We start from the raw sequence: 12,504 nt of genomic DNA, 5'->3' as shown, positions 1-12,504 counted from the left end.
TTTCACCCCCTCTCTCGTCCTCTGCAACCTCTCCACCCTCAGGATCTTTCCCCCCACCAGATTCTCCTGCAGCTCCTCCATTTTCAAACATAAGGGCACCCCTGCTATCACTCCCTTACAACCACCTGTCCTGCGCTCCCCCACCCTCCCAGACTGAACCACCTTTAGCGTCACTACCTCTTTCATACCCTTAGCTTTTTCTACTTGTCCCTCATCTGAGCATGACACCAGGAGATTCCCATCAGGTAGCACTTTAGCAAATTTGATCTCCCCCAGCTGTTTGCCTAGGTCTTTTGTCAGCATCAGTGGATTAATAGCTTTCATCTTTTTCTGCTCAGCCTCCCCAAAGCGTAAGATCACCACCAGCTTATTGCCCTCCCTCTGGGCTAAACCTCTCCCTTTCACACTTTCATCCAAACTCACACCTACCTCACTTCTCTGCCTCTTGTGAGTGTTTCCTCCTCTCAAACTTTCTTGCTGGTTCGGATCTCCCCTCTTCTGTCCCTTATCTCCTTCCAGCTCCATCTCATCATTGTTCCAGTCTTGCCCTATCTCAGAGCCCGACCCATTCCCGGACCAGCTGTGCCCAGCCATGGAGTCTCAGTCCAGATTTCCTGCAACACGAGTAAAGCCTCCCCGACCGCGAAAACCGCTGCGGGAGCCCATTTTCACCCGACTGGAGCGAGGAGACCAGCTCGTAGACTCACACACGTTCACTCAAAGTTAATTCTGTCGATTATCTTCTCAGATTCTTTATCAAACACAATTTTAAATCTCCGTGCCACCGTCGCAGCAACACCTCCAAAAAGGAAGAACTGGTGGGTGGACTGCCGCTTTTATACTGGCCCACCTCATCAGTGGCCACCAGCGGCGCTCATTATAAACAGTGGCAAATCACAAAGGATAAACACCTCTATGCTGCTACATTTCATTAAAACCTTTTTGACTCTTCTGATCTGAGGAACCTTATGGACTGAAGGAATATGAATAACTTACAGTGTAATAGAGGAATGGACACATAATTTGAGGTAGCCAACAATCTGGTTTTATACATGCGAATTAACTGCTTGGCAACCAGACCAGGTGTCTAATTGAGAAAGGCCTTTATTTGTCAAAATGTGTAGCCACACAGGGCTAGTAAAAGGGACTGGGAGTATAATTGAAGTTTTATTATAATAACGTAAACAACATACAACACAAAACCTTTGCTAAGCTGGTCTAAATCTTATTTATCTGACTGTTTTCAGTTCGTTCATGTTAATGATGACTCATCTCTACGTACTAAAGTTTGTTTTGGAGTTCCACAAGGTTCTGTGCTCGGACCAATCCTATTCATTCTATATATGCTTCCCTTAGGTAACATCATTAGAAATCACTCTGTAAATTTCCATTGTTATGCGGATGATACACAATTGTATTTATCGATAAAGCCAGAAGAAACTGATCAATTAACTAAACTTCAAAAATGCCTTAAAGACTTAAAAACCTGGATGAGCATGTAAGAAACCTCGGAGTAATATTTGACCAAGATTTGTCTTTTAATTCTCATTTAAAACAAACCTCATGTACTGCGTTTTTTCATCTGCATAATATTGCTAAAATTAGGCCTATCCTGACCCGAAAAGATGCAGAAAAATTGGTCCACGCTTTTGTTACCTCAAGGCTTGATTACTGTAACTCTCTATCATCAGGTAGCTCTAGTAAGTCTCTCCAGCTAATTCAGAATGCAGCAGCACGTGTACTAACAGGAACTAAGAAACGAGATCATATCTCTCCTGTTTTAGCTTCTCTGCACTTGCTCCTTGTAAAATCCAGAACTGAGAGAGTGCCATATTATCCCACCAGAACACTGTGCTCTGAGAATGCAGGGTTACTCGTGGTCCCTAAAGTCTCCGAAAGTAGATCAGGAGCCAGAGCCTTCAGCTATCAGGCTCCTCTCCTGTGGAATCATCTTCCTGTTGCGGTCTGGGAGGCAGACACCATCTCCACATTTAAGACTAGACTTAAGACTTTCCTCTTTGATAAAGCTTATAGTTAGGGCTGGCTCAGGCTTGCCTTGTACCAGCCCCTAGTTAGGCTGACTTAGGCCTAGTCTGCCAGGGTACCTCCTATAATACACCGAGCACCTTCTCTCTCTCTCTCTCTCTCTCTCTCTCTCTCTCTCGTATTCTATTACTGCATCTTGCTAACTCTGCCATTCTGGATGTCACTAACTCGGCTTCTTCTCCGGAGCCTTCGTGCTCCACTGTCTCGCAGGTTAACTTATATCGCAGCGGTGCCTGGATAGTGTGATGTGTGTGGTTGTGCTGCTGCCGTGATCCTGCCTGATGCCTCCTGCTGCTGTTATCCTTAGTCATACTTCTGTTATTATACACATATGATTATTGTCACATATGTATACTACCAGATATTAATATATACTTTCTACATATTGTACCACAATAGCCATAATTATTATTATAATATTATTACTTTAATTAATGTTGTTGTAAGCTATTATCATTACTGTCTGTCCTGCAACTATCTCTGTCTCTCTCTCTTTCTGTCTCATTGCGTCATACGGATTACTGTTAATTTATCATGTTGATCTGTTCTGTACGACATCTATTGCACGTCTGTCCGTCCTGGAAGAGGGATCCCTCCTCATTTGCTCTTCCTGAGGTTTCTACCGTTTTTTTCCCCGTTAATGGGGTTTTTTTGGGGAGTTTTTCCTTGTCGGCTGTGAGGGTCCAAAGGACAGAGGGATGTCGTTTGCTGTAAAGCCCTGTGAGGCAAATTGTGATTTGTGATATTGGGCTTTATAAATAAAATTGATTGATTGATTGATTGATTGATACCTGATACTGATCAGAGTTTATCTAACATGGCAGCAGTATGCTTCCATATTTTATAACCCAGTGCCTATTTAAACAAATCTCAGTTATCTGAAGACTCTTACATGGAGCTAAAAGCAATGAAAATTGCAATTTACCTCAATAGAGTGCATATTACAAATTTGCACTTACCAATTATTATTTCTGTTAAGATCACTCCCCAATAACTGATTATTAAGAGAAATATTGCTCATTTCGTTGTGAAGCTAGTTTGGATCAACAGATGTCGCCTCTTCATTATTTTCAGCAACATTCCCTAAATATAATGTCTACATCAATATCACGATAATAGACGGTAGCTTGGTTGGTCTCCCATGTTTTATTTTCTAGTGTGTGGGCAATATGGCTCTGCAGGATTTCCATCAAAGGATACTCTCCTCCAGCTCCACATCCACAGCTAGAATCATTTGTTTTATGGCGGCAGTAGCCGTGATCATTGCGGGAATCCCATCTGTACTGATCGGAGCTGTTGCAGCTTCAACAGGTAATCTTTACTGTCATATCAGGGTAGTCATGGTGGCCATATTGAGCAAGGTTAGAAAGTATTGTTAGTGAGCCTGTCTCCAACATTCCACATTGGTAAATCAGTATTTATTGTTGTTTGTCTTGGCTCCTATATTTCAGACTGGAACTCCACCTCATATGGTTCTCCTTCTCCATATGAACGAGGGGAGGCGGCCATGGTGTTGCCCATCATCCTTTGGCATTTAACCCCAAGATACATTTCTGCTTTTGGCGTGGGAGCCATTGCTGCTGCAGTGATGTCATCTGCTGACTCTAATATTTTGTCTGCAACCACCATCTTCACCACCAACATCTACCAGACCATCAGGAGTCAGGTGCAGTACAATCACAGTACAGTCTCAGTTTGCTGTTAACTAATCCCTGCCTTTTTTCTAAAGTAAACATGTATTGACTGTTCTTCAAATCACTATATGTCATGTGATGTACACGTAAGGTACTTTGCATATACACTCATTGGCCACTTTATTAGGTACACCTTGCAAGTACTGGGTTGGACCCCCTTTTGACTTCAGAACTGCCTTAATTTTTCGTGGCATATATTCAGCAAGGTGTCAGAAACATTCCTCAGAGCTTTTGGTCCATATTGACATGATAGCATCACACAGTTGCTGCAGATCTGTTGGCTGCACATCCATGATGTGAATCTCCCGTTCCACCACATCCCAAAGGTGCTCTATTGATTGAGATCTGGTGACTGTGGAGGCCATTGGAGTACAGTGAACTCACTGTCATGTTCAAGAAACCACTTTGTGATTTGAGCTTTGTGACATGGTGCGTTATCCTGCTGGAAGTAGCCATTAGAAGGTGGGTACACTGTGGTCATACAGGGATGGACACGGTCAGCAGCAATGCTCAGGTAGGCTGTGGTGTTTAAACGATGCTCATTTGGTACTAAGGGGCCCAAAGTGTGCCAAGAAAATATCCCCCACACCATTACACCACCACCACCAGCCTGAACCGTTGATACAAGGCAGGATGGATCCATGCTTTCATGTTATTTACGCCAAACTCTGACCCTACCATATGAATGTTGCAGCAGAAACCCAGACTCATCAGACCAGGCAAAGTTTTTCTGATCTTCTATTGTCCAGTTTTGGTGAGCCTGTGTGAATTGTAGCCTCAGTTTCCTGTTCTTAGCTGACAGGAGTGGCACCCGGTGTGGTGTTCTGCTGCTGTAGCCCATGTGCCTTAAGGTTTGATGTGTTGTTGGGCCAGAGATGGTTTTCTGCATAGTTTGGTTGTAACAAGTGGTTATTTGAGTTACTGTTGCCTCTCTGTCATCTTGAACCAATCTGACCATTCTCCTCTGACCTCTGGCATCAACAACGCATTCTCACCTACAGAACTATCGCTCACTGAATATTTTCTCTTTTTCAGACTATCCTCTGTAAACCCTAGAGATGGTTGTGTGTGAAAATCCCAGTAGATTCTGAAATACTCAGACCAACCCGTCTGGCACCAACAACCATGCCATGTTCAAAGTCACTAACTGTAAATCACCTTTCTTCCCAATTCTGATGCTCGGTTTGAACTTCAGCAGGTCATCTTGACCATGTCCACATGCCTAAATGCGTTGAGTTGCTGTCACATGATTGGCTGATTAGATAGTGTTAACAAGCAGTGGAATAGGTGTACCTAATAAAGTGCCCAGTAAGTGTATTTCTTCTTTAGATGTTATCTACAGATATTTCATTAAGGATTAAATACTCAGGTTTTATTTTGTCTGCTTTAGGCATCAGATAAAGAGCTGCAGTGGGTGATTCGTCTCTCCATAGTGGTCGCAGGACTTCTGGGAACGTCGCTCGCCTCCCTCAACAACAGCGTGATGGTGTTCTGGATCCTGAGCTCAGACCTGACTTACACCATTTTATTCCCTCAACTGATCTGCGTCCTCTTCACAGAAGTTTCCAACAATTGCGGGGCGATCGCAGGCTACCTTGTTGCAGTGGTAATGAGACTGTTGTGTGGAGAGCCGATGTTTGGTCTTCCTGTGATCCTGCAGTTCCCAGGCTGCACTTTAGAAGATGGTGTTTACATTCAGCGCTCTCCCGTCAAGACCATTTGCATGCTGTTTGTGCTGGTCTCCATTCTCATAGTTTCCTATGTGGCCTCACTCCTGTTTAACAAGGGGATCCTTCCGGAGAGGTGGGATGTGTTCAAGGTGAAATCCCAGGGAGCACCAGCAGATGGTGCCAGAGAAGGTGATGGTGATGAGGCTGATGAAAATGAAAAAGATAAATTTGCCTCTGAACCATTGCTGGATACAAAATGCTGAGGGTTTTTTTTCAAATGTGCTTGATATATATTGGCACCTGATTGTTTAGGATGGTTTGTCACACAATGTTTTGGGTAATTTTTTGAGATGATTTGACTTTGTTTCATATGATTGATGCCAGTTTCTTTTTTAGTTATTGTTTTATATTTGTGATACTATTTGGAGATGTTAAAATGAGCAGTGTGTATGATTTATATGACTTACTGGCATCTCGTGGTAAGGACTGCAGATTGCAACCAGCTGACACTTTAACCAGTTTCAGCAAAATTCGTTCCAAAATGACAAAATTCCAAAATGCACTTCCATGCTGTAGTTTCCTGTAAAAATGTGAATGTGAAAAATACATGCCGAGCAGTCTTTTGTGTGACACTGGTGCGTGGAGCGGAGTCTGCGCGGTCGTAAAATCTGAGTTTTGCGTGCACAGGGCAGTACATGGGCTGAAAAATGGGCCATAGTTGGGAATGTCCATGTGTTCCGTATTGGTATTGGCCAGTTGTCCACATGGGTCATGCTGGGGCTACCTGACTACAGAGTGGGTATGGGTCTGAAATGAGCATCTTATCTGGGGCCCACTTGGGTAAACACCCACCCATGTGGGTAAATGTCATGGGGCCAATATGTAACCGGTGGACAGTCCCATATAGGGCCCATTTTCAGCTCATTTTCTACCCACATGGGCCCCACATACAAAAGTTGGCTGGGATGGTTACCCAACCAGCGATGTCGCTGTGATAGTGACTTGTCAATGAACAGCACTGAGCTGTCAATTAAATTAGTCACGCTCTTAGCTATGCATGACTTTCAGCCTTATTTACATTGAAAAGTGTGAGCCCTATTAAATTCACTCGTTGTACAATGGGAAAATTAGCTTAAGAGACAAATAAGCTTGGGCAGTATCTATTTTTTGAAACCGTAATAACTTTGATGGTATGATGGTACTAGTGTGCAGCACTGCTCCCCAACCCCCCAACCCCACAATGTGAATTTACTACATTTTGCAAATGTGCCGTTTTCCCCGCAGTCTCTGCCAGGTAAAATAATTGATCATTTAAGCTTCTCGGTACAAGTGAAATAGTAAGATGGACGTGTGTATTTTTGACAGTATTGAAAATTATACTGTTGGGATTTCTAAATAACCTTGTATAAGGTAATACCACAATAGCACCCAAGCCTAGAAACCAAAACCATTTTGAGTACCAGGCTGCTAACATGTTTATTTCTGCTGTAAAGTTGAGTGTTTTAAGGGGGACTGACTTGCTCAAGGAGCCAGTGTTAAGTTGCCATTTGAGGAACTGCAGTGTTTGGTACATGCATGTTGGCTTCATTTTTCAGCCCCAGAGGCTGCCATCTCTGTAATACAAGTCCTGTACAAAACTGTTAAGTGAGTCAACAAAAATGACTCAAATCCAATAAAATCAGACCATAAACACTTCATTTGTATAAAAAAAAAAGTTAAGAGGAAATTTACTCAAAATGTTGTTCACATCATTTGGACTAAACAAGTCAAATCAAGTATTTTTTAAAGCACATTTTTTTTAAAAAAAATAATACTGTAAACATGCTTGGGAATGCGTTATAAATGATGTGTAACATTACAATCAAACAATGAGAGCTTAAAAGTACTTCTGTGGGAATAGGATTTTTTTTCTTTTTTTTTTGGTACATAAATTGTAAAGTGTCGTCAGCAAAGCAGTGAAAGAAAGCCTAAATAATTTGACCAAGATAAAGCTTTCATGGGTTAAGAAAATACAGGACCCAACATAGATTCTTGAGGCATCCCAGATGAGCTGATAAGAATGAGAATTTACCCACATTTAAAGAAATACCCTGGCTGTACCATTAACACTGACTATATCAGAATGGTATACAGGGTTGTACCTCAAACATGTTTCACCCTTCAGTGGATTCTATGAACAATACTCTACTCCAATGACAAGCACACATTCACCCACTGAAATTTGCATAAACATAGCCAGCTAATTAGGATGTGCCTACCCAAATATGTGTGGAGCCCACAGTATGTGACATAAATGATATTCTCAGCATCTTCCGTTCGTCAGTGATCAGCGATTTGACCACTGACCAGCTTTCTCCACAGATGGTGTCACCACTTCTACAATCTCATCAATGCCCTTCATGTCCTGGTCTCAATGCCAGAGCAAACCTTTATCACTACTGCTTCAAGCGCCAGCAGTCACCTCCCTGCAAAGCCTGCCAAGAACTGCCTAAGGTTAGATGCCAGCTGCGATGGGATCACTTCAGACACTTTTACGTGATGTTCCACTGCAATGACAGTGAGCCGTAGCTATTAAATTCATCGCAGATGCACTGACGAGATGTTTTTGTGCTTTGGTGATGGTGTGGCCAGTTGGGTTTTTTCCAAGAGATGTTTTGCAAGATGGCTTTGTGAGTGCATCCCGGAAGCCGACAGGTGGATGGGCAGAGACCCTCCCACTGTGGGCCATGCAAACTCTACAAATGGTGTGGCACTGTTGGCAGCCTTGTTCAGCTGTTTTGTGGTCTACACCTTGCACATTTGTATGGTTCAATCTCTTGGACATGGTGTGCTCCTTTTCGGGTTCTGTGCTTGCTGGAAAGCCACGGGACTGGTGAAAAGGGTTGGGTGCATGTTGGGTGTGTTGCATCTGACTCCCGTCTGGGCATGATACACCAACATGTTTCTAGGAAATGTGGTTTGCATCTATTGCTTGTATCTTGACCCCATACAAGGTTACGCCAAAGATCCATCCAGTTTGGTTGCTCACCATCGAGGTTGGCTGAGGCCCCTACTTCTCCACTGCAGTGGCCAAGGTTGTAATTTAAGACTGGGCCAGCTGCAGCAAGATTGAAATTAAAAAGAAATCCTACTTAAAATATTGAAGAAATGTTTCATCTTTACATTCATGCCTTTTGGTGAATAGTTCATCTTCTACTTATTTAACTACTTGCAGTAAACAAAATTTTGACCAGGGGTGCCTCAACCTTTACATGCCACTGTATATCTATTGAGTGCATGAAAAATCTTAGATCTTTAAAGGGAAATTTTGGTTTATTTCAACCCGTCTCCTATAGTCCTAAATTTGGTTCAAGTGACTAGTGACATACAGATAATAGTTAGCATGTTAGCCGTTAGCCTAGATACAGCCGTAGCGTCAGACCTGTTAAAACATAAGTGAACGGGCATCCCTTCAAGTGCAAAGTTAGTCCACTAAACAAGCTTTTTTTCCACAAAGACCGCCTCATATCGTTAGGATAAATGTCAGAGAACATATAGAAAACGACATGTAAACGTGTTGTCTTACCTTACCGGTGTGCTGCCATGTTTGTTTACCATTTAGCTCTGCTTTCCAAAGCACGGCCGAAATATTGCGAGAACAAGCAGCGATCTCATAGCGTGCCTGAACAAGCAGCAACAGCTGGAAGGCAGAACCGGACAGTCGCCTGAACGGAGGAGAAGGAGGAGAGAGAGAGGCGCAACAGGTAACATTAGAGGACGAGAGAGGAGGAATGGCTGCCACAAGGCTGCGTAGCTCTGGAGATTGGTGGTGTACCTGTGAATGCTGTGCCCCAGTGCCTCTGAGAGGAATGCCTCTGTTGCAAGGAATGGGAGCGGTTGTAGCCTTATTTTCAAGGTCTGGATGTGACCGAGGACGAGACACCTCCACCTGGGGTAGTATCCAGCTAGAGCTGGCGAGATATATTTCGGCTGCGCTTTGGAAAGCAGAGCTAGAGGGATAAACAAACATGGCAGCACACCGGTAAGGTAAGACAACATGTTTACATGTCGTTTTCTATATGTTCTCTGACATTTATCCTAACGATATGAGGCGGTCTTTGTGGAAAAAAAGCTTGTTTAGTGGACTAACTTTGCACTTGAAGGGATGCCCGTTCACTTACGTTTTAACAGGTCTGACGCTATGGCTGTATCTAGGCTAACGGCTAACATGCTAACTATTATCTGTATGTCACTAGTCACTTGAACCAAATTTAGGACGATAGGAGACGGGTTGAAATAAACCGAAATTTCCCTTTAACTTACGCCTGTAAAAAATGGGAGCAAGTTTGTTGTTGTTGCATTTAAAATTTTGCTCAGTATAATTCTTGCTGTTGCTTGGATGGTGGTTGCTTTATAGGTACCTAGTCATTTCAACTGTTTTATGCAAAATATATATATAAAAAAAAATTAAAATGAGCATATTTCATGTCATTCTTGAGAAGTGTGTGTGAATGTGTTTTAAACTATAAAACCTCAGGTGTGCTAATTGGTAATTGGTCCTCTCATGACACAGATAAGTCAAGGCATCAGTGTTTGGATTCAAGGACAAGTTGCAATTTTCTGATGGAATCAAGGCGAGATTAAGGTTTTTGTAGCTCACTTGTTATCGGCATGTCAGCACTTGACAAAAGCGGGAGTGCCTGTTATCTGTGAAACTTCTTGTATTTCAGCTGAATTTTCCAACTTTGACCTCCAAGTGTTCCAGGTGCATGACACAAAACAAACTGAACCTGATGAACTTATGTTTGTTTGGCAATTGTACACACAGTGAACCTAAAGTACAGACCCTTTCATATCTCCCCAGTGACTGAGGGTCACACACTTGGGTCAAGTTTTCAATCTGCGTTTGCTAAAAGAATATTGTCTTTGGCAAGTAATATTACATCTGATCCCTCTCTCACTTTATTTGAAGAATAACAACTGTTGCCTTCACACAGGCTCAACTGAACAGGTTGAGGAACTCTTATGAGATTATTAAATTTTCAGTTCATGAGATTTATTAAATTTTCATGGAAATAAAAAAAACTATTTTTCTGAATTAACAAGATTATTGCCTCATAATTATGTGTTTGTGTGTTTGTGTGTAAGTCTTCATTGAAAAAAACTGCATTTGTTTTTCTGAATTAAACAGTTTTCATGGGGAAAAAAATCTGCTATTTTTTCTGAATTAAACCCTTTGGGCCCTTTTTTGGGGTATGTTTACTGCCTTTACTTTTCAGCTCATATCACAGTCATTATAAAGGCTACACATGCTATATCTGTCTATCCAGATTTGCCATCATTTCCTGTCCTTCTATGTGCCTGTATTTTATATACATTTTTATGTCAATGAAAACAAAATCTGTGTTACTAAATTCTTACATTTTTACATGTATATCACCATAGCAAGTTGGAAGTAGACATATTCTGCCATATCTGAAGAGGGAAGACTCTCTCTGGAATCTGGCATTAAAAGAACCATGATGGTGGGACATTCTGTCACTTCACAGCTGTCCAAAACATGTGGTTTGTGCCAGGCGGACATGATTGCCAGGATTTTTTCATTATTGCAAGAAATTCCATTGACTCATTCACAAGTCAAAAATTTATCTTTTAAGTTTTATTTGAAAGAAACATGCAATATTTAAATCTAAGGAATAGAAAAATTTAACCAAGTCAACCAAGTGCAATGATGTCCTCCAAGATAATATTTGCCACTTTGTTTGCAGTGAAAAAAAATTCTGGATGTTTTCTTTTCGACATGATCTTGACTTACTTCTCTGTGCTCTGTGCTGCTCTTTGACCTGACCTGAACTGACCTGCCCTGAACGTGACCTCAGGTTACGTCACGCATGCATAATTAGGCTACAGTTGTCTGGGTGCGCAAAGGTGAAGTGCGCTGGTCTTCTTATGAATGCTTCAATCATTGGAACAAAATAGGGATGCACCGAATATTTGGTAACCGAATATATTCGGCTGAATATTGCAAAAAAACACACATTCGGTATTCAGTGGAATAAGTGAAAAGCAAGGCCGAATAATAGTGGTGTGTTTTGATAACGCAATCAAACAGCGTGCGGTGACAGACGGAGTAAAATGTTGGCAGTGTGGCGATATTTTACTCCGTCCGTCACCGCACTCGCATTTGCGACTAAAAATAGTTTTGTGTGGGCAAAATAAATCATTCAGCTGTGTGAATACAGATTTCAACCAGCAGCAGAAACAAAACGGCGAATCCCGCCGGTTGTGGGTTGAACGGGGGTCACAGACACAGACAGGAATGTATTGCTGTCAAATACGGTGGCGCATGATAACGGCTTACCGGTGACGGAGAAGTCCGGCTCCAGGTGAATAACTTGTTGTCATGACTGCCCAAAAGTACCTGAACAGCCGAGCCATGGCGGCACACAGTATGTGACATATCAGAGGAGAAACGAGCCGTTCACATTTCTCTCTTTTATTCTTTCAGTGGCAGGTAACGGCCCACAAACCTCACCGCACTTTAGGGACTGTTCTTTACTTGTCAGGGGAGGGTGGCTGGTTGATTTGGTTGATTTTTATTTTATTTATTTATTTTATTTTGATCCCCCCTATGTTAATCACTTATTGATGCTGTTTTTGAAGTATGAGTAAGTCAATAAGTAATTTATTCCATTGAAATATCATTGATGTACTATAGAAAAGTGATTTATCTTTTTATAAATGACAAAAGGCACATCTGCCTCATTTTTGCTGTGGTATCCTGATACTACTCAGAACCGTGATACTTTCACTGGTATCCTACCGTGGGATCCAATTTTGGTACCGTGACAACACTAATCTGGAGGGGGTTCATCTGCAAAAACTAATGAAAAACTAAAAAACGGCATTCGGTATTCGGTACTTGGTATTCAGCCAAGCGTTTAATATTATTCGGCTTCGGCTTCGGCCACAAATTTTCATTTCGGTGCATCCCTAGAACAAAAGGCACATTGCAAAAGTACTTTGTCATACAAAGTTTGAATCTTGAAAGCCGGACTACAAATGTGGATAGATAGGGAGAAACACACGCAAGCCTAAGACGGGTAAGATACGAT

General features: G+C 42.1%; 1 protein-coding gene across 1 annotated transcript in view; it reads left to right on the top strand.

Annotated features, from left to right (window-relative positions):
• LOC117249801 (high-affinity choline transporter 1-like) overlaps nucleotides 1–8,723 on the top strand; it is a 30,008-nt gene extending 21,285 nt beyond the window's left edge. Inside the window, exons 6-8 of the mRNA XM_033615531.2 lie at nucleotides 3,204–3,357; nucleotides 3,498–3,712; nucleotides 5,131–8,723. Of these exons, the coding sequence (XP_033471422.1) occupies nucleotides 3,204–3,357; nucleotides 3,498–3,712; nucleotides 5,131–5,673 (912 nt within the window). The 3' untranslated portion in view covers nucleotides 5,674–8,723. The remainder of the gene's footprint in view (nucleotides 1–3,203; nucleotides 3,358–3,497; nucleotides 3,713–5,130) is intronic.
• The last annotated feature ends 3,781 nt before the right edge of the window (nucleotides 8,724–12,504 follow it).

The sequence above is a fragment of the Epinephelus lanceolatus genome, chromosome 24, assembly GCF_041903045.1.
Source record: "Epinephelus lanceolatus isolate andai-2023 chromosome 24, ASM4190304v1, whole genome shotgun sequence".
Lineage (NCBI taxonomy): Eukaryota > Metazoa > Chordata > Actinopteri > Perciformes > Serranidae > Epinephelus > Epinephelus lanceolatus.
The sequence above is the reverse complement of the archived record's forward strand: the minus strand, read 5'-3'. Positions and strand labels throughout refer to the sequence as shown.